The sequence below is a fragment of the Anneissia japonica genome, unplaced genomic scaffold, assembly GCF_011630105.1.
Source record: "Anneissia japonica isolate Jap-2015-1 unplaced genomic scaffold, ASM1163010v1 scaffold724_len3256291_cov202, whole genome shotgun sequence".
In the NCBI taxonomy this organism is placed as follows: domain Eukaryota; kingdom Metazoa; phylum Echinodermata; class Crinoidea; order Comatulida; family Comatulidae; genus Anneissia; species Anneissia japonica.
In genome coordinates, this window is record NW_022744966.1 from 1,113,385 (window position 1) to 1,136,626 (window position 23,242).

General features: G+C 34.4%; 1 protein-coding gene across 1 annotated transcript in view; it reads left to right on the forward strand.

Annotated features, from left to right (window-relative positions):
* The window catches only part of LOC117119888 (A disintegrin and metalloproteinase with thrombospondin motifs 7-like), a 40,297-nt gene extending 17,124 nt beyond the window's left edge, over positions 1-23,173 (forward strand). The window contains exons 3-19 of the mRNA XM_033264873.1: positions 344-524; positions 3,841-3,998; positions 7,258-7,341; positions 8,141-8,265; positions 9,699-9,848; positions 10,361-10,507; positions 11,868-12,006; positions 12,369-12,461; positions 14,017-14,162; positions 14,904-14,967; positions 15,480-15,585; positions 16,222-16,352; positions 17,784-17,901; positions 19,431-19,672; positions 20,021-20,165; positions 20,348-20,474; positions 22,007-23,173. Of these exons, the coding sequence (XP_033120764.1) occupies positions 344-524; positions 3,841-3,998; positions 7,258-7,341; positions 8,141-8,265; positions 9,699-9,848; positions 10,361-10,507; positions 11,868-12,006; positions 12,369-12,461; positions 14,017-14,162; positions 14,904-14,967; positions 15,480-15,585; positions 16,222-16,352; positions 17,784-17,901; positions 19,431-19,672; positions 20,021-20,165; positions 20,348-20,474; positions 22,007-22,250 (2,400 nt within the window). The 3' untranslated portion in view covers positions 22,251-23,173. The remainder of the gene's footprint in view (positions 1-343; positions 525-3,840; positions 3,999-7,257; positions 7,342-8,140; positions 8,266-9,698; positions 9,849-10,360; positions 10,508-11,867; positions 12,007-12,368; positions 12,462-14,016; positions 14,163-14,903; positions 14,968-15,479; positions 15,586-16,221; positions 16,353-17,783; positions 17,902-19,430; positions 19,673-20,020; positions 20,166-20,347; positions 20,475-22,006) is intronic.
* Positions 23,174-23,242: the final 69 nt, after the last annotated feature.

Sequence of the window (23,242 nt, forward strand, 5' to 3'; positions counted from 1 at the left end):
CTTTATTTCAAATTCCTTGATCCGCCACTGCCGTATAAGCGGTGCCCGGTTTATAGAGAGGATCACGTCTCAGCACAAACCAAGGGATATTTAGCTACCAAGTGTCGGCGTTCGTGATCACTCTAATCTTTGTCATCTTAAGAGAATTAACCAATGTTTATGGAAGCAGACATGATATACGTGTTTACATTTAATGATATGATATTGAATGTTAACAGTAAACGACCTTTACACAGGCCGGTAGACCGCTTATACAGTAAGACCCATACAAATATGTCATTGTTTTTCATATGTCGTTTGAATGTAGGCTACTGTAGATTTATTGTTATTTTTAAATTTTTAGAGGGGTTATATTCATACCAATGGTGGCCAATATCTTATCGAGCCTGTTTTTGGTCATGACCTCGCATCGAATCCCCGCCACCCGCACATAATTTACAAGCGACCTGTACATCAAGGGGCGGTTGACGAAGACGATCTTCCTATGACGTCACGTGCTCAACAATTATACAAGCAAATCAAAGGTATGTAATTGTGAGTGTAACCTGTATGATTAATTATTGTTATTATACCAGAGAGTTGTTAAACTCCCTGTTTTGTGTGCTCTTTAAGAGGAGCTTAAAGAAGTTCGGTTTTACTTGATTAGATTTAATTCGAATACACGACGTTTTTGCAATGTATGATCAGGGAGTTAGACAACCCATCCGAAATCCGAATAACTGGGTCTCCCACGCAATCGAAATGGGGAACATTCAAGAGACAGAAATATCCGGCTCCAAAGAAAGTTCCTTTATTTCTGACATTTGTGGTATGGTATAAGGCCCCATAAAAAAATTATTAGTTTATCACCCTATCAAAGCATAAAAACTGATGAGGGAGGGAGGTTTTTTTAATTTTTTTTTTGCTAATCCCGCCCCAGTTTTACCGATGATCACAAGTAAATCAATGGTTAGGGACACATATATAAAAAGTCATAAGAATGGAATCAAATTTATATTTAAAAAATATGTTTTTGTTGTACCAGTAAACATATTTGCAAGCAACCCTGAGCTTTTCAAGTGAAAAAAGATGGAAAAAGGACCGTTTGAAATAAAAATATATGTTGATTGAAAAAAAAAATATATGATTTTCCCAAAACTGATGAGGGAGCGGGTGATAAACTAATAAATTTTTTTTATGAGGCCTAATCAGTTAAAAATATATCAGACAGCTTTCTGAAAATTACTAATTAAGAAAACACACAATTTAAAAGAAATTAAATTTTAAAGAAAACGTTTCCCTTTTTAACTTTAAAAAACGACATTGGCCTAGTATTACATTGTAAGTTGTTTTCAAAATACTGTGTCATAATTACCTGTACTACTTTTAGTTGCTATTTGTTCCGATAACAGTGCGAATAAAAATATTTTGAAAAGAAAATGTAGGTTTAATACCAAATTACAGGCCTATGAAGAAAGAAAGTTATAAAACAGGGATGCACCTGACCGGGCTGCGAACCACACAACCAATATGCTTCAACCAGGGGAGCTTAGGAGACGTCATCAAGAGATGCCGTCATTGTTGAGCTGCGGTACCGTAGCACCAGGGGTGGCGCCAGAATTTGCCAGACGGGGGTGGGGGGAGAGGGGGGACGTTCCCGACCAAAAGGGTGGTCGTGGTCGGGAGTCGCTCAAAATCTCTTGGAACGAGTTCTTGGGAGCAAAGCCTATTTAGACAATTTAGAGGTTTCAAAGACTAATTTAATCGATTTTAAAGTCTACTAATATGTAGAAAATACATATATATTCCTATTGTGGTTTTTCTCCCCGGGTGGGGGTGGGGAGCCAGCTCTCCCTCTTACCTTACTTTTGAAGAGTGCCACTGATATATAAGTGTAGTTTCTAAATAAATAAATAATGACAACGAAACGGTCTGAACAATTAATTCTCCGTTTCTTATATAGATTTTTAAAGACTGATAATTTTCATGAGATCGAATTATCTTAAGCCAAGTGTTTATGGTTATTAAAGTTCATGAAATTCCGGTTCAATGGCCACAATGTTTCTCTTATACACATCTAGATGTGTATAAGAGACAGGTTATACAGTAAGACCCATACATAGAATAAACATCAAACTTGAATGATTTCGCTTATTTGTCACTCACTTTCAAGTCAAGGACCTGTAAAATCATGTATAAACATTTTAACACTTAACTGAATAGGGCCTACTGCACGTTTACGCCGCAGAGAACAGCAGCATTGGTAACCATCATTTTTGGGATTTTTTTTTTTTGATTTTTTTTTTTTTGTGCGTGTGTTGATAATACTGTACACGCATATAATGGTAAACATGATTGTATGAAAACTGTCCTGGAAAAGATAAGGCTTTATACATTTGGTAGCCAAATAATTTGGATAGTATTATTCTGTTGTCAAGGCGACCATATATACTTCTTATGTTTAAAGAATTTGACCCTAAGCAGACTGTCAATTATTCTCACAAACTATTTTGATGCCACTATTAAAATTTGGAACGTTCGTGCGTGTTATTATTATAAGTGCAGTATGGTATTCTCGGTAGAATTCAATCCATTCAGAAATCCTTCTCACTTGTGTTTGTATAAAGTCAATAGAATTCAAATCAATTGTTCTACATTTATATATTTAAATGTTCTCGTTAACGGTTTCGGCGATTTCAAGACAATTAATATTTTTTTGTGTGATTAATTTTTCACCCAACAAAGCAACTCTCATGTCCATAGCTTCCATGACGCCCAGTCGGCGACGACACTGAATAAACGAAACTGTCGACATTTTACGAGGCGATGAACGGAATTTACTGACAGTTGATTCACATTGCCAATTAAAGTAAATAGATATAGTATAGCCTGTAGGCCTACGCTATTTATCCTTTTAGCTGGCAATACTTCACCTTTGAGCGGCGGTACTCAAAAGATAGTGATCCGGTCAATTAACAATAGACCTACAAAATAATAAAATGGTTTTAAAAACCAAGCAATCATAATTAAACAAAATAATTATCATAAGATAGAAATTAAGATGATAAAACATCAACAAAAACAAGTACTGTATCCCATAACATTTATAACTTAATGATAACATACATGCATACACGACAGTTACAAGGCGTTGTTAACAGGAAAATAAATATAAAATAAGTAAAAACAATAGATTCAATTAGAGCGATATTGTTTGCGCGTTTAGTTCTGGACGTTCTCCAATGCATTTCTTGTGTATCTTTTCAAAACAAAGAATCAAAAATATCATGTTATTAGCCCCAGTCTTTAGCTAAGGCTCCGTGGGCCTCGTGCTTCTATGCCCCAGAACGTAAAGGTTTCATAAGCCACACTTCTAGCCCCAGCTCCAACGATTACAGACAATTTCTTTGAATAAAAAAACATTAAATTTAAGTTCAATGATTAGTTCATGTTAGATTTTAACAGGGGCAAATGTTTTTAAAGAAGGCCATGCTTTCCAGTCGGGTTCCTGACTATAAATACGGGCCTGAAATTATACACTGCATATTCACTAGGCTAAGAAAAAACATGCGCTCGGGAAGGAACTTGTTCATGCTCCTGTAATGTTGATTGTTGATTCATGGAGGAAATTAATTATTTATTACCTTCATGGTTGATTGAAGACTGATCTTTAATTTACAAAACTCTGTCTGGCCATTCCATTTAAGTCATTCGAAGTTTTAACAAGGCCCATGTAACAATGTAGGTCATGGTCATAGGCCTACCAAAAAATTTCATATTCTAGGCAGTTAAAAAATTTTAAAAAAATAGTAATGATGAACAAAATCACTTGCGAGTTTAACTAATTTCGTTTATTCTCAGGTGGTCCGACTGATGATGCGCCAACACATGAACGTCATAAACGATCCACAAGTTTGGAAAGAAACGTTGAAGTGCTGGTAGTAGCAGATCCGCTCATGGTTGATTACTACCACGACAGGGGCGACATTCAGCTCTATATACTAACAGTTATGAACATGGTATGTTTAGTACTTTATTACTTTCAGGTAATTCATTAATACTGAAGCCTGGTTTCGTTAAAATCGATAAAAATTGTCGCTACTGTGTTTTTAGTGCAATTCTTGTACTGAGTATAGTATCAATTCCCGATGCAATCGGAAAGGCTCCCCGATTCGACCGACCAATCAGCATCACCGAAAGCTGTCAGCGATAGCGTGTAGCGATTGTACCCAGCTTTACTGAATAACACACATCCCTATGGCGAGCCGAGTTGTCATTTAATCATAAATAGAGATATCTCTATTTACGATTAAATGACAACTCGGCTCGCCATACATCCCCAGACAAAAATATGGTTCGCTTCGTATTACCATACCGGTACCTCATATTCAAGTTCAACATTATCTCATAGCTTCTTAAATTTTATGTCAGTAAAAGTTAAATAAAGTAAGTTATAAAATAGGGCTTTGTTATACACTTTTATTATACGTTTTTGAAATTTATTACATGATTAATTAGGCTTTGTCAATAGCTGCAGTTACTTTATTGTAAAACTTATTTTTATATTACTTCCGCATACGGCCTATGATAATAATTATTAAAAAGATATTCCTTACCTGTCATACAAATTATATGTTATTTTATGTACTAAAGTCAGACAATCTAAGGATCTAAGTGTTGTTAAGTATGTTGTTAATGTTCGTTATCGCATTAGACATTTCGACGCCGTCGATAATTACTTACGAGAGATTCATATCGGTTTGGGTCAAATAACCTACGACGAGGCTAACTATCTGAGTACTTTAACTAAACTCAAAATAGTCCTTTAATCACAAACATTTTCTCTGGTGTGTACCTGACCCACATTTCAAAACATCCCTGATAGAGGCCTATATACATATATATATATATATATATATAGAGGCATATATGTATATATATATATATATGTATATATATATATATATATATATATAGGCCTATATTTCATTCGTGTTCCACGTGTGTTCCGACAGAATATAAAAAAAATAAAACAACTTCAATAGTAGACTTTAAGAACACTGATTTATTAATAACTTATTAATAACAGCAAATTAGGTATACTTACATAAACTGATAAGTTTGCCTTTATATTTATTTATCTTCTGAATTTGAGAGTCTGTACAGTTGTTGCTTGCCCCTTTGGGGATTATGCAATGAGAAGAAGAAGAAGAAGTGGAGAGGTCTTTCATTGGAGGGAGACCAGCATTGTGTTTGCATCATACCTGTTTTCTTCCATCCTAGCCACACTGCAGTCGTTCTGAAAGTGACCATTTTCATCCAGCATTGGTGTGTGGACCAGTGTGCCAACATCAACATCCATCTCATTCGGACAAAGTCGTTGAAGAAACTCTGTTGCTTCTGATCCTTCAGACTAAAATTTATGGAAATTAATTAAAATATACACAACAAATACTTGAATATAAATTAATATAACATTATCATAATATCATCATATTATTTTAATTATTTTACTTACAGAAAATAAAAATACGAGAGCACTTTGGGACCTGAACATTTGGGGCTGTCTCTTATACACATCTAGATGTGTATAAGAGACAGCATACAGAGAGTGACACAGATTCAATTCTGGAAGTTTTCGTAAATTCGTGTTTTCCAGCAAATTGCTTTCAAAGTAATCTTTTAAATTTATGTATGCTGTAAAGCAAAGCTATTTTTGTAAAAGCCAGATGAAGTTGGCTGACCTCTCCAAATGATAACATTGGACTGAAGGATCAGAATGTACCAAAAATGCAACGACTACCGTATAGCTTTAGATTAATGAACATTAAAAAGTCTCTAACTTTTCTACCTTAATTAGCATATTTTGAGCTAATAATATTACTATTATTATGTTTTCCAATATCTGTCCCTTCGTTATCCAGTGCTTGATTCCTCCCGTGTTTGACAGAGTTGACCCCATCCGTGTTTACCAGTAAGATTGATGCCGTCTGTAAGGCAGTTGTAAGATGAAGTAACATGTTGAGCGCATCTCCTGTATAATACTCAAACAAAATATTAAAGCCATGCTCCGAAGCTATACCAACTTTTATACCTACCTAAAAATGGGACCATGACCTTAACATATTTATCTGTAGATCTTAGCACCTGAATTTTTCTAAGAAGCATTTGGTTCAATCGCAAGATAATGATTTTAGAACCTTGAATGTTTTTTTTTTCTTTTGTTAAACCCGCAATTCGAAAACAATTGTATGCTTACATAAATTTGTACTTAATGCCCCCGATTATCAGTATTTATTATGTGAATTTATAATTGAAATTATTAGTTAATTGCAAAAAACAAAAACAAAAACAAAAACTGGTTAATGTTAGATAACATAACATAACATAACTCACTTTATTGCAATTGCATTACAGATTGGATAATACAAAATATTCAGAGAAGGAAATAAAACTAAAGGCACAATAAAAAGGCAGTCATAGAATAAATAATAAAAAAAACCAGCCGATTAAAATCAATAATGTCATTATCATAATATATACAAAAATAAACTGATCCATAATTACTATTTACAAAAACTTTATAAAAATCCTAATCACAAGAACTGGCAATTTTTAAATGTCAAAAATGCATTCATATTAATTAAAATTTATTATTATTTACAAAAAAATATAAAATTTATTAAAAAGTAGAAGCAAATTCTAAATATCTAAAATTCTATATATAAATTGTTATCAGTTTGGTTAAAAATAAATAAATAAGCAGAATTCAAAACCCATAATCACAAGAACACCACCAATACAAGAAAAAAGAAGATAGAAAATCATTATCTCATTATTATCTGTTATCATTTACAATGATACACAGTAAAAAGCAAATTAAATTATCACTATAAGGGCGTAAAAAACAAGACAAGGAAAAATACTACCAGTTTTTTAAAAGGCCAACGTTGGTAAGGGCATTTTTTGAGCGCTTGATGTTTACCTTAGGAAGAGCAAATATCCTGGGAGCCCTTTGACTGTATGGGACCGCAGTTGCTTTGTGAAAAAGACCATGTAATCTGTGAGAGGGGTTCTTTAGTATACAAAAAATATTCCATGCACAACCGAGTGCGCCGTTCCGACAAGAGAGGGAGATTTAGGGAGGATCGGGCCTGATCGTAACCAACCCGGCCAGGGACAATACTTTTTAAAGCTCGGGACAATCATTTTTAGAAACATGGCTTGAATATTAAGACCTATTAATAGATTTAACTCGGCACTCTTTGTTGCACTTAGGTAACTGGAATGTATCGAGATGTCAGCATAGGAAACGTTGTAAATATAGTACTTGTTCGAGTAATGCTGCTATCTGAAGATCAGGTAAGGTCTCAGGATCATTAAGCCATATCTATTTATTACGGTATTAGTATTAGTAGTAGTAATAGTAGTAGCAGCAGCAGCAGCAGCAGTAGTAGTAGTAGAGGTCCGTACGCAGGTTTTTTTTTTTTGGGTGGGTGCGAATTTGTAGAGATTGGACCAAAATTGGGGAAGGCGCTTAGCGGGAGGGCGCTTAGCGGGAGGGCATCCTGCTGGGATCAAGGGAACGGAGATTTTACAGTTTGAGAGTCCATAACACCTCAGATCCACATGGTTGGGCCTGAGGTAAAAAAAAATTATGATTATGTCACCTCTATATGGCCGGAGATGGGGGAGGGGGGAGGTGGCGCTTGGGGAAACCCTGCTGCTGGGATCGAGGTGGTGGAGCCCATGCATTTTTGATAATTTAAGGTTATATTTAATCGATTTCTGAAGATGCATACGGTTTTAGTAGCGAATCTAGGCATTTGATGAGAGGCCAAGGAGGGACTTCATAGATGGAGGAAATACTACAGTCAGTGGCGGATTTAGGAATTTGATATAGAGGGGTGGGGGAGGGGGAAGAGAAGGATTTTACAGATTGTGAACAAGTAGCCAGCTATTGGGACAGTTGGGACACAATCCCACACAATTGTTCTAATGGGTCCACATTTTAAAAAGGGATCCAAATTATGCAATTTCTATTATTTAGCCTTAACACTGTGTTGCTTGTGTTGTTATTATCTAATCAAGATTCAATACAGTTAGAATGTCAATTGTGGCACTTCATTCAAATGATAACTGTTTAATTGATTTGTTGTAGGACAAATTGCGAATTGTTCACAACGCCAGACCAACTTTGGATAGTTTCTCCTCATGGCAACAAAGTGTCAATATGGAGAGTGACGAACACCCGAATCATCACGATGTAGCCGTCCTAATTACCAGGTGTGTAATGATTATGTACAGTAAAACGGAGTTAAATAGCATGATGAGAAAGTCTCTGTGATGAAATTCAAGAAAATAATAAGCAAAATAATAGTCTTGAGATGAAATCTAAAAGGTTGAAGGCAAATGTCGAAAGATTCAACCTGCATTCCGATCCCAGAGGTTGGAAAGAAAATGCCGTACCGGTAATGTCCAAAATTCTTTATTGTCAATTAAATAAATAACACACAAATTCGATTCGTCATTTTCTTTGACTATCTTACAAATTTGGGTTTGTTACCAGTTAACATCGCCGGGTGCACCAACAATAACTCCCTAACTCTCGCCACTACCCCTCTGGCGGATGGAGGATTTGGCGGTAGGGGGTGCGTGAGAGTCCACAGCACCTCAGCCCCACGACGGTTGGGGCTGACGGTCGAACATTTTGAGAATATGGACCTCTGGTGCCTGGAAATTGCACCCTCAGTCTAACATACAGTACCTTAAAAATCTTACCGGTACTATGTTTATATCAACAATACAATTATACAACAGTTATTTTCCTAAAACAATTTACGGGGTGCGATCGCATGGCTGAAGAAGAGCATATGAGTGCTCAAACATTCGATCAATTAAATTAGTGTCTATAATGTCAAAGTATACGTTTCTTCTTTGTATAGTCGTACGTTTTTTTATTGAACCCGGGATCTCCATCTACGCAGACGCCTTAACAGAATTGTCCAATGGATTTTACACTATTCTGCACATGTAGGACAGCAAATAGCCCACCACCACCTTTATCATAGTTACCAACCAGAGGTTTTGAAATGCGTGACTACACCAGTTTACTTGTGGGGGGGGGGGCGAGGGCCGCTAGGGCCCCCACTGGGGAGCCCAGGGGCGGAAGCCCGGTGGTGTAAAACCCCGCCTTTTAATCACATAATCAACAGTTGGGGCAATTTGCTCGCAAGACCGCCCGAGCCTTATAGATTCTAAGTGCGTGGTTGGCTGGGTTTTGGTAGAGAAAGAGAAATTTTGTCGGTGAATTTTTTCTCGAATGAGATAACAAAAGCTCTCTAATGACTCAAGTTACTGTATGACCATTTTTATATCGTTAATAAAACAAATTTCTTCTAATTTTAAATACATTTTCCACTGAATTCGTGATAATTCGTTATCACCCATAGACTTGTGCTAAATGCGTGACAAATTTATGATCACGCATGTGTTTCTGCAAAATGCGTGTTTCATCCAAAATCACTTTGAAATGCGGGACCGTCCCGCACGATGCGAGACGGTTGGTAACTATGCTTAATTAACCCGCTTGCCTATCCTTAAATCATTAATTCACCCTTTAAATGTCTACCAGCCATCCGTAGCTTTCTACAGCTACAACCCTGATATTGGCGAAATAACTGGAAAACAACAATGGTATATTTTATTTTTGTTGACAGAAAAGACATTTGTGCAGGATCAAATAGACCGTGTCTAACTTTAGGTTTGTCAAATATTGCTGCAATGTGTGATCCCGCTAAAAGCAGTAACATCAACGATGATACAGGATTAAACGTAGCTTTCACAATCGCTCACGAACTTGGACATAAGTGAGTACCACTACATCTAACTTTTCCCCTATCTTTTTGCATTGGGTTAGTCCGCGTGGCACTTGAGTCATCTTAAATGGTTGGCTCTTTTCCAAAATCTGTCGAAAGCATAGAACATATATCAAAGATGTGCCTCCTTATATTTAGTGTTAATCTAAAGCGGGGCGTTGATGTAAGGACCAATTAAAGGAATTTTAGGGCAAACACTCTACACCACATATTTTTTTTTAAATATTCAACTGATTTGAATACAACTTTTAGGAAAGTAACTAATAAGTTACAAGAAAGACATTATTATGTGTTAGTGACGATCCAGTTTAGGTTGTACATTTGAGGGTCATTTAAATTTCTGACGTCCCATACCTAAATATCTCAAAAATCATCATCATCATTATTATTATTATTATTATTATTATTATTATTATTATTATTATTATTATTATTATTATTATTATTATTATTATTATTATATTATTATTATTACTACTACTATTATTAATTTTATTTTTAAGTCTTGGAATGAAACATGATGGTGATGGCAACGCTTGTAAATGGTCACCAGAGCGCGTCCATTATATCATGAATGGGACTATGCCAAGTTCCGTTGCTCCGTTGATTTGGTCTCCCTGTAGCCGCGACTACATCACTCTTTTCTTGGAGTAAGTATGCTTCTCACATAAAGTCAATGCATAAATGCACAGTTTATAATAATGAATTCATAATGCTTTAAGGTCATAATTTAAATTTATAGAAATATTGTGCTTTCCTCTGTCGTGGGTATTTGCTTTAATCTGTTGTAAAATACGCTTTCCGGTTCTCACATAAATGTATACTTACCATACTACATATGCCTTCTTCCATTGCGATGTTCCGTGACATAATATTTTGTAGTTTTACTTTGTATTTTCATCTTTTTTGCCTTTTCTTTTCTTACACTTTCGCTCTTTCTTTTTTGTCCCTGTATTTTTGTTTTGGATTTCCTGCTTAATCTCGGGTTTTTAGGTCCTATGTCAGTGGCGGATCTAGGGGTGGCAAAAGGGGTATTCCCCCACCTCCTTTCCAGCAACAACCAAAAAAATCACTAACCAAGTTTTAAATCATTTAGGTAAGACATTACTAGTATCAAGGCATGGAATGATCTACCTAATAACACAAAGGCTACCAACTGCATCTCAAATTTCAAAACGTCTGCTAAAATTCCTCTCTATTTTTAGACTTGCCACAAGTCTCTAATTTATTGATTTTTCGTAGCATTAGCACATTTGGGAAAGCGCCACCAGCGTCAGTTTATGTCGAGAAACTTTTTTGATGCGAAATACTGTAGATTTTTTTATGCTAATCGAAGAAAAAGTATACTATGAGCAAATACGTAATATGGAACGCCATTGGCGCAATAATCGATTTTTCCAGCTTTTTACTGATTAAGACAAAGTTTAGGGACTGGAACCCAGTCTACTCTATTGTGTGCATTGTTTATCATTGTATGCATTTTATTCACTGCGTCGTGTAATTTTTAATCTTTGCATTTCAACGTTTTTTTCTGAATATTTCATTGCATTTTATTGCTTTTTAGACGTTGTCTGTTTCTGTTCTTTTCTCCGTTGACTGTGCAATTTGAAATAATTTTTATGGGACCCATATGGAAATAAGTATAGTTGCTACTTTTTATGGCTTATCCTATTAATCAAGGTTGTTTTACCTTTCTTGTTTCCTGTTGTTTTAATGTTGTTTGACGATCCTGTTTTACTTGAATAATGAATAAAATAAATTCAATTCAATTCATTAAAATGACTAAAACTTCGAAGCTTCGAGGGGGCATATCACCTAGACCCACGCACTGAGTAAGGAAACACCCTAAAACCTTCCTCTCCCATAGGGTCTACCCCTTACTTCCTCGATTGCCACTCGCGCCACCCTGGTGGAAGAAAAATCTGGATCCGCCACTGTATGTGTTACTGGACTTGCACGTAGATGTAAATACAGTAAAATAAGACCAATAATTAATGTTCACGTTTTTAGTCGAGGATGGGGAGATTGCTTATTGGATAAACCGAGTAAGCATGACTTCGACTACCCAGATGTACCACCAGGAGTCATGTACGATGCTGAACATCAATGTAGGCTAAGATATGGACCATCGGTCTCCGTATGTTATCCGGTAAGTGCTCATAATTACGTACGTATGAATACGGATACGCCTGTGTTATTTCTGATAATTGTTTAAACGTAATATATTCATAATGTTGTTACAGTAGCATCAGTAACAATAGCAGTGGTAGTGGGCGTATTAACAGCAGACTGAGTATAGTACTACTACTAATACTACTACTAGTAGTAGTAGTAGTAGAAGTAGTAGTAGCAGCAGCAGCAGTAGAAGTAGTAGTAGCAGCAGCAGCAGCAGCAGTGGAAGTAGTAGTAGTAGTGGTATTACTAATACTACTGTACTACAATTAGAGGTCATATAGCTAATAATACCAATATTTGAGGTAATTCAAATTAAAATGTTTTTAATTAATGAAGGAGGATATATGCCGGACTCTTTGGTGTTCTACGGGTACATGTCACACAAAAATGGGCGGAGCTGCACCTGGCACAAAATGCGGTAGAAACAAGGTAAACACTGGCTTGGTAATTATGCAGTTGCCATTTTACCAAATACAACTATTTAAGTAAAAACAAGGTAAACACAGGCTTGGTAATTATGCAGTTGCCTTTTTACCAAATACAACTATTTAAGTAAAAACAAGGTAAACACTGGCTTGGTAATTATGCAGTTGCCATTTTACCAAATACAACTATTTAAGTAAAAACAAGGTAAACACTGGCTTGGTAATTATGCAGTTGCCTTTTTACCAAATACAGCTGCTATTTAAGTTTCATTTTAATTTAGTAGGCCTATAGACCCATTTGTTAACGCTACGGCTATACCAACAAATCATGCAGGGACTTAATTTTAATATATATCTTTTCATTTCAGAAACAAGTTCTTAACTTAAACTACAAAAATTACAAACAACTCTATAACAGACTTAGTTAGAGAGTGCCGTTTCAGTGCACGTATAGGTGCCATGCTTAACATTTGCTCCAAAGATGGTGGGGCTGAAGTGTGAACCCTTTCGTCGTGGACTCTCTGCGCCGCCACTGGAAACATTGTGCAAGAACACGTGTGCACAGACAGTACTTAGAATGACAGACTGTCTTCTTTAATCAGTTTAAGTTTTGTATTAAAGTAAACATTTTACAGAGCAATTTAATCAAAATATATACAATTCTAATTTCTAATTTCTGCGCCTTGAGCACCATTGGTGGAGATGTGCGCTTTATAAATCTTTATTATTATTATTATTATTATTATTATTATTATTATTATTATTATTATTATTATTATTATTATTATTAATTTAATATTTATGAATTACTTATCATAAAATATGATTTCCAATTCCATACAATCATAAAATTTATCGGAACCCGACCCCCTTCGTGAGCCTGGGTATGTCGGAGACTCTTCGGTGCTCAGAGCGCATAGGCTTTTCGCGCCTGAAACGATACACGCATGATCGGTATTATTACTGATTTGTAAACATGGTCGCTTCGATTCAGACAGAACAGTGAACCTGTTTCACATACCGGTATTAAAGTCGGTTGACAACATTTCTTAATGTTATCCATGATCCAAGATAAGTAATGTTGAATTCAAAGAAATGTTATATTAGGCCTATTAACAGATTCAATTTCAGATTTTCCATTCTCTCTTGTTACATAGCTCGCTCCTCATAGATTATGGAATTACATGCTTGAATTGTAACTGCATGCTTGCGAGTGTTTTCCACATTAGACTTAATACTCGCATTTTCTATCCAATTAAATGTCTTCTTTTGTCTATTGCTAAATTTTGTTATAATTTTTCTATTCTTTTCTTTTACATTTATTTTTCCTCTGATATCTTTTTGTTTCAAATTAATCCCTCTTTTTGGCGCATACACTGTACTCTGCCCTTATGTAGGAGCCTCAACCTCAAGCTAAATGCAATTTAGCCAATTCAAGCTGTAAATTACATGTTTTTTTTTTTACTTTTAAGAAGAAATTAATGTGTCAAAAACATTAAAATATACGTGAATGATTGTCAAAGAAATTAAAATGATAGTTCATTTTTGTATAACTGTAGTGGTGTATGAACGGACATTGTGTAGAAATGTCAGAGAGGGCGGTAGCCATTGATGGTGACTGGGGTACGTGGTCGGAGTGGTCAAGTTGTTCTCGTACTTGTGGTGGAGGTGTATCAACTACTCACAGGGAATGCAATAATCCCAGGTATTACAAGTTTACTAATAGCATAGGCCTAATTAGATACAGTAAATTTTCTAACCGAAACCCTGGGTCGGGATCCCTTTGATTTTAGGTGGGTTACAATTACAGTATAACAAAGCAGTGGGTCACTAGGATCACGTATAAATTTAGCATTGGAAAATATATTTAGTTGTCTTTAAAACAGCTATCAACACAAATGACAATAAATGGTTAAAAAGAGAGTACAGTTTCGCTTTCAATCATAAACTTTACGATATTAATACTGTAATTAATTTATAAGACATTTTCATTAGATGATAGTGAGAATATTCTAACCGTAAATAGGCTACAATTTATTAACATTAAAAGTTAATTGCATTTTATGGACATTTTTTTGCCGATCGTTGACCACAATTTCTCAGATCTCGGCACCCCTATAGACATTTAGTCACGACACCAGTGTCTCTACCTCAACGCACACACTTACACTATCCTTGCCCTGTGCAAAACTAATAATAACATCAATAGCACTGTAGAACTCCATCTGAGTTCTATCTGAATGTTTTTACTTTAAACGAGATGATCACCTTCTGGCAAAAATTCAAATCTTAACTGTGTATTGATTATTTTATAACAAAGTATGAGTTACTAATATGCATTTATTTAGCCTATTTATTTTTTTAATTTGCTTATTATTTCATATACCATTTGAGTGTGGTGTAATTCCTTACATGTGGCAGTTATATTTTGTCTGTTGTTTCACAGGCCGGCAAAAGGGGGTAAATATTGCTTAGGTAAACGAGAAAGGTACGCATTGTGTAATACACAGGTAAGTTAGCTCGTCTATATTACACTGTTTCACAATGTTAACATACAATGTAGGCCTTTTTACAAATGATACATACGACAAACCAGTTCCAACATACACGGTACCTCAAGTATTACTGTATAATTTGAACCGTGGAGATCTCTAGGTCCAATTCCCATCGATGCCTCTCCTTGTGTTTCAGCTGGAGGGCTGAAATACAAGTTACAATAGCACACCGTCTTTCGGATGAGACGATTAAGCCACTGGTCCCGCGTGCATTTATGGCCCATGTGCACGTTAAAGAACGCAGTACATTCTTCGGAAAGTAAGAGTATAGGTTATTGTCTCCTGTGTACTGCTCAATCACCACCAGAAGGACCCCACGGGAAATAAGTCTTCTAGACTTTCGTGGGCTATCCTTGGTGTTTACACCTAATAAATCCAATCCAATAAAATAATTTTCATTCGATTTCATTTGTTTCTAGTCAGCTTTGACATTTTCAAATAATTTTGTTTGTATTTACTATTAACAGCCTTGTCCGGCGGGATCACGTGATTTTCGAGAAGTACAGTGTAGTTTTTTCAACAATCAAAGAATTCGTAACAATTTTTTTAGATGGGAACCGTACATTAAGAAAGGTATTCCAATATTTTGGTCAATTTAAATTTACATGTTCGCATGGTGTTCTTTTCAATTTAGAGATCAGTTTTGATTAATGTTCCAAGGGATTAAAGAATGCATGTTTTCATAGTTTCTTGTATTTGTTCGCATTAGGTTTTAAGTCTAAACATAGGTCTATGAGCTATGCTGCTCTGTATAAAAAGAAATATAAATATGTATTATATATGCAGTAGTGGTATTTGTTCAGAACAGAATTAAAAACATAATATGACAGCCAAAAGGCTGAATTGCGAATTAAATTACATAAAAAAAGAGCAAACAATATAATTATGGCCAAAATTACAAAACTACTAAAAAAGAAACATTTGCACAATCATGAGAATAAGAGAGAAAAAAAAGCTTCGGATTATTTAAATTATAACATTAAAATTGCTGTATTTTAATGCTTTAATGTTTAAAATAATATTATGTAATGTTACTATTGCCTGTAATGTATGGCTATTGTATTGTACTATATTATACATTCCATTTTCTGATTCTAAAATAATTGTTAGTGTCTCCTTCTAGACCCTCAATGAATGTAGTTCTGTTATAAATGATTAACAATGTAGAAACAATATTCCAGAGAATCTGTTTATGATATTTTGTTTAAGGCCAAGAGTGTGCGTTAGTATGTAGACCGACAAAATCTAGGAAGCATGCGGAAGTTCTAAGAAGTAAAGTTGTCGATGGTACATCGTGTGGCATTGAAAAAAGTGGCATATGCATCAGTGGAATCTGCCAGGTAGCCTTTTAAAGTCAACCTCAACTCTATACACACATATTATATACTATAATAATATAATAATAATAATAATAATAATAATAATAATAATAATAATAATAATAGTAATAGTAATAGTAGTAGTAGTAGTAGTAGTAGTAGTAGTAGTAGTAGTAGTAGCAGTAGCAGTAGCAGTAGCAGTAGCAGTAGCAGCAGCAGCAGCAGCAGCAGCAGTAGCAGTAGCAGTAGCAGTAGTAGTAGTAGTAGTAGTAGTAAATATAAAAATAGGCTTATATATATAAATCATCAAAGAAAGGTAAATACAGTGTTCGAATAAAAGACATAATAATACATCGTGAAGCATAGATCTCAACGAATGTAGTCCTGTAAATAAACGAATGTTCGTTTATTTATAGGACTACATTCGTTGAGAGCTATGCTTCACGATGTATTATGTCCTTTATTCGAACACTGTATTTACATTTCTTTGATGATTTATATTTAATTTAACAGTGTTAACGGCTTTCCTGATTTATATATATATATATATATATATATATGTATATATATATATGTGTAATATATGTATATATATGTTTTCCTCTTCATGTTTTCTATATGTATATATATGCATATATATATATATGTGTGTGTGTATATATATATATATATATATATATATATATATAAAGGATTAAATTAAGAATCCATTTTTTGATAATTATTTATATTATTCATGTGGTAATTTTGATGAATTTGTATATAGAACTTTAAATTGTGTAATGTAAATGTATTTAGTAATCAATTTCAATTCCAATCCCTCTATTCAATGTATTTATATGTTTTATATTGCCTGTATTTATATGTTTTTTATAATGTAATGCAGGCAAATTTAGTCATTGGCCGGAATAAATAAATATGAGATGTATCATTGCGAAATGATGAAGCACATTGTTTCATATCAGAGTGATAACTTCTTTACAAAACAAACAATATATAATATAATGAATATATAATATAAACAATATATATATATATATATATATTGGTGAAAGTGATGACAATGAAAACAAAAGTCAAGTCGACGTATTTTTTGAACATAATTTATTAAACACGAATATTTCGTCCACTCCTGTGCACTTCATCAGCGTGAGTGATATACATTACAGATACTTAGCTACAAGTTGCCTGAAATTTAATTGGCCTATCAACAAAGCATGGGCGGTACTAAAACTTAATGCGAAATAAACAAAAATAGTAAATAAGAATTACTTAGAGAGCTGAGTTGTTATCTTAAGTAAGAATGCTTACTAGCAAAGACAAATATAATATATAAAGATATATATATATATATATATATATATATATATATATACACCTATTAATTGGCGTTTGCGTTCTATTATATAACATTGACAAATATTTTAATGGTTTTGAATTGTGTCTACTCAGAAAGTGGGATGTGACAATAAAATAGATTCAAATGCAATAGAAGACCAATGTGGAGTGTGTCATGGTGACGGATCCACGTGTGAAACCATCAAAAGTAACATCACCCAATATGGTGTCGGTAAGATCACCCATTCGTTTTACCCAGTTGTTATGGCAATTTTTCATTAAATTTTGTTGTGATGTTAGATATTAATGCCAGCTAATGCAACAACAATAACAACAAAATTAATAATAATAATAATAATAATAAAAATAATAATAATAATAATAATAATAATGATAATAATAATAATAAAAAATAAAAAAATATCGATAATGATAATGATAAGGATGATGATGATAATGATAACACATTAAAATTCATTAAAAAAGTATAAAGTAAAAAATATGTATGAAAAATAAAATCATACTAAAGAAAATTATTAATCAAAAAAAAAATAAACATGAAAACCAACTCAACGTTTACAAATACAAATTGAACATGGTTTGTTATAAATCATTTTGCTGTCCTACGCTATGTGATAGTTATTGTCAACTGATAAGACGGTATGTCACGTATATGCCGTAACTAATTAACTCCTTCTACTATAGGTTTGTGACCCGTGCTCTGATAGAAACCCACCATAGACGTCCATAAATAAAAGTCACCCGCTAACCTGATAGCAACCCAGTGGAATATTCGTTAGATTAATCAATTGTTCACTATACATAACATAAATTAATATTTTCGGGTTTATAACGCTTAGGGGCTGGATTTATCAAACTTACTTAACAAATTAACAAAAAAAGGCCATGTCTTTTAAGATACAGAAATGTGATATTGTGTGGTTCAGTTTGGTTTTTATCCTTTTGCAAGCTTTTAGAAAGTTGTTTTTAATTATATTGCTATTAAAGCTGTATTGTCCCTTGCTAATGTCAAAAAATCATAAAAAATAAGTTTGAAATAAAATTGCTCATTTTGCAATAGCATACAAGTTAGTAACTTGTGCATAGAAATTATTGAATTTAAAAAATGTGTACCCTGATTTTTAAACCAACAAATTATAATAAAAATAATAAAACACTTCCAGTGACCTCCCTGGCTACGTCCCTGTCAGTGTATTTTTGTCTACCTTGCGCAATGATATAAATCGGGATCGAAAATTGTTCATGCATTTCACGGTAATTTTGTGTTTAACCTAGCTGTAGCTAGTTTAGACGCGTTAGAAGTTTAATTACCGTTTATTAATATTCAAATTATGTAGGACGTCATATTATGCACATCTTATGAAGTACTGTATGTTCTTTTTAATGAATTTGTTTTGCTGTTTTAATTATTATGTAAATATTTTTGAATTTTAAAAACTGAACGTCCAAAATGTCATAGTAAGGTTTTTTTTTTTAATTTAATGTATTTTACCTTGTTTAATACTAAATTACAAACGCTCATAAAATTAATTCTATAGAACTCATGATGAGTCAATAGTTGAAGTAAATACGACAATTGATGTTGCGATTGCACCTGCTTCACTGACATTTTAACTTGGTGTAAAATTTGATGAGGCAGACGAGACATCTTTCCATTAATGTTTATCAATGATTGGTACCTCCAGTAACATTTAGATTATTTAAGATTCTTAAGTTTACCTGGCTTTCTTTTTTCACAAGGATATAAGGAAGTGGTAGTGATCCCGGTGGGTGCCAGAAACATTTTGGTCCACGAGGTTGCAGCTTCAGTTAATTATTTGGCCTTAAAAGGACAAGATGGTGCCTATTTTTTGAATGGAAATTGGTTTATCAAACGTGAAGGCTATTATAAAGCTGCGGGTACCACAGTAGTTTATAAGAGACGAAATAACCTAGAAAAGTTTATGGCAACTGGACCTTTAACCGAACCTCTCACCATCGAGGTAGGATACTTTATTTAAATTATTGTCATTTAACATCATTTCATTTTATATCATTCGTTTCATTTCGTACAATTTCAGTCGCCCGTTTGTTCAATCGTTCGTTCGTTAATATTTATTGATTAGCTGATTGAGTGTTTGATTGATATAGTTTTATTGGCTGATTGCTTAATTGCGATCGTCGATCGATTGATCGTTCGTTCATTTATTTTTTTATATGTAACCATGTTGTCCATTCAATACATTTATTGAGAATAATGGAGGCCATAGATTTTATAGAAAGATATTTAATGATTGTATACATGAGAATTTACTTGAAAGTTAACTTAGCTAGTGTAAATGTATTGATAGGTACTAATGCAGCAATACAATGCGGACTTGTCTGTGGAGTACACAATACCAAAGAATAATACAGAATTTAGTGATGTAGAGAGAATAGCTGAGTTTAAATGGGAACATGGCGAGTGGACACATTGTTCAGCAACGTGTGGCGGTGGTAAGTATATTTTTTTAACGAATGAATTTATAGATACAAATCACAATTTATTTGGGTATTTCCACTTATTTAAGATGCAATAAAGGTCCCTTGTTAAAATAGATCCAATTTTTGCTTGATATTTAGTTATAAAAGACGTCCAAAGTAAGCGTTATAATAAATTTAAAATTGTATACACATAGGAGAGCAAATATCAGAGGTGATATGTGTGGAAAAGCTGGCTGGACTAGTTGAAAACTTTTACTGTAACCAAACAACCAAACCAGATCATAATCAACGCTCATGTAACACCAACGATTGTCCTGCAACGTGAGTATTTTGATTTAATTTACCTCTCATCTGTGAACGAAGATAGTAATTTTGAAGGACTAGCATCCGATCCTTAGGTATACAAGACTTATCATGTTTATAATTAATAATCCGTTCGTGGACGGATATCACCTGGGACGGGTCATGGGATGCAGTGGATGCCATTGCATCCTTCTGCATTACATTCAAAATATTTTTATGGTAGGCCTACTGTTTTGTGAAAATGTTGTTCAAATAGATTAAATGAAATTTGATTTACTCACACAGCCCATTAATTTATGTCATAAGAGAACGGTTTTCCTTATAGTTGCTATTGTTATTTATTTGTTATTTTAGTATTTGTATGCCTATAGCGCCTATTCCGTTAGGTTACAAAACGCTTTGTTGTCCCTGGTCATTGAGTCCACATGCTTAAGTGTTGCTGCCATATTGGCGCAGTAGCAGGCAACCCCACCAGGTACCCATTTATACTCCTGGGTGGAGAGAAGCAATGCAGATAAAGTGCCTTGTTCAACGGCACAAGCGAAATGCACAGCGAGGGATTGACACCCCGACCTCGGGCAGGGGCGGATCCAGTCACGTGCGGCACGTGTCCCCCCCCCCCCCAACGTTTTGCCACTAAATTTTAAAATTTCAAGGCATATATTGAAATTAGCGCTCTCAATTATCTATTCTGAATATAATCTGTCTCTTATACACATCTAGATGTGTATAAGAGTTGAAAAATTCTGGATCCGCCCCTGTCGAGGTTGGGAAACCAAACTGTTCCTGCTTCGCCAAACCGCTTCCACGATTAAAAGTAAAAACCACTAATTATGGAAATCTGTAAAAATTCTTTATTTCATTCGCACAATGACTTAAAGTAGATACATGGAAACGTTTAAAATATTAATATTTCCAACAAGTAACTTGTATTTTCCCGATAAGAAACACGCGAGTCCATATCTTGCCGTCGAGGAAATATACAAGGAGACGTCGGTAAATACATGGTATAGCTCTATATGGTAATCTCTATAGTGTCATTTTCAGGCCTACCAAGTCCTACGTATTCGGCGTGAAATACTTGTATTCTCAAGTAAAAGGGATACATTCAGATCCTGAATGCATTTTCGACCTGGAGGGGTGGGGATCGAGCCCTATACATCTCACGCCTGAAATTTGCCTATAACTGGAATATCTGATTTCAGGGCACTTACAGATGCCTATTCTTATAAACGTTGCTCACCTCAATCCCGAACATGGTGTGCCCAAGGTGAGTGTGGCCTAGTTAGGAATGTGGACCCTTCGTGGGGATATTTTTAGCGCCGTCATTAGTTAAGCTGTGCAAAAATGATCCAGCGCATGAAAATGTTGTTCTTCACCTCTGTTCAAGACTTCGCCCTCCCCCTACTCTCTTGACCTTTGGTGCTTGCAGCTTTATGCAGTACAAGGTAAAAATCCTGCGTTCAGTAAATAAATTGTTACTTATATTTAGATATGATTTATCCACGCCGTAGTTACGATATGTATCTTAAACTTTCTTGTCATTGTAGGTGGTGGAAAGGGAATTGGCAAGCATGTAGTGTAACGTGCGGCAACAATGGAACAAGGATGAGATCAGTTTTCTGTATTCGCAGTTTTGGATATGATGAGCAAAGTGTGATTGAGGACCAAGAGTGCCTAAGATTAGGAGCTGAGAAGCCAATCAACGTTGAACCTTGTAATTTAGATATTACATGTCCTATTGAACCTGTATGGATCATTGGTAACTGGTCTGAGGTAAACTATGTATTATAGTGCTTTCCGATGCATTATGCGCTATTGCGTGAAGCATTGCATGAAGCGCTATATATTAAGACCGACATATTATTATTGTTATTATTATATAGCATCCAGAATAGGGAATACTGATATTTGTCTCTGCGATTACATAATAAATAAAATAACATATTCAAAGTTAAACTTAATTATATATAATTAACCTTTATAGAATATTTCTACATCGTCTCACATTTCTCAATACTTAGTCTATGTCTAGCCAACGTGTTGCAGTGTAGCGAGACATTTCTGCACCTGTTTGAACCTGTCTTAACCCTCTCTAATTACAGCAATAGCTGACAAAAAATCTTCCATGTTTGGTCATTTCATTTTATTTTATACATATATTTAAAATACACATAGGTCTACGTACCAAAAACAAAGAAAATGGGTGGGGGAATGGGACCCCCACATGTAAATATTAACAATATAAGTATAGAACTGTTAAACCAAGCATAATTTTATGTCAACTGACGACGTCATGTTGACAACATCGACGAAAGTCTACAGTAAGTTCACCTTGTGCTTGGTTTAGTATCAATTAAACAGTTCTACAATTTTACAAACACCACAACAATTTTAAAACTCAATACCATTTAGGCAAGGTTTAGCTGATTTGATTATATAAAATCTATTGAAACATACATGGTTCGGCAGTACGTCTGCCATCTTCTGTATAGTCATTGCTGTCATGCAATCTTCTTTGTTTTTCTCTCTCTCTTTCGACGCATAACCACCACTTTTATTCAAAAATAATCTGCATTAGTACAATATTTCTATTCCAAATAGTTTTTTTCCAGGTTATCCTTGTATCATCAATACAAATAAAGCATAAAAACAAAATTTAATATTTAATGTTTTTCATATAAAAGGTACTTATACCACTTTTAGGGCAATTCATCAATGATCGGTACTCTTATTATTTCATTTCATATCGCATATATCCAATTTCACCCTACCATATCAATACC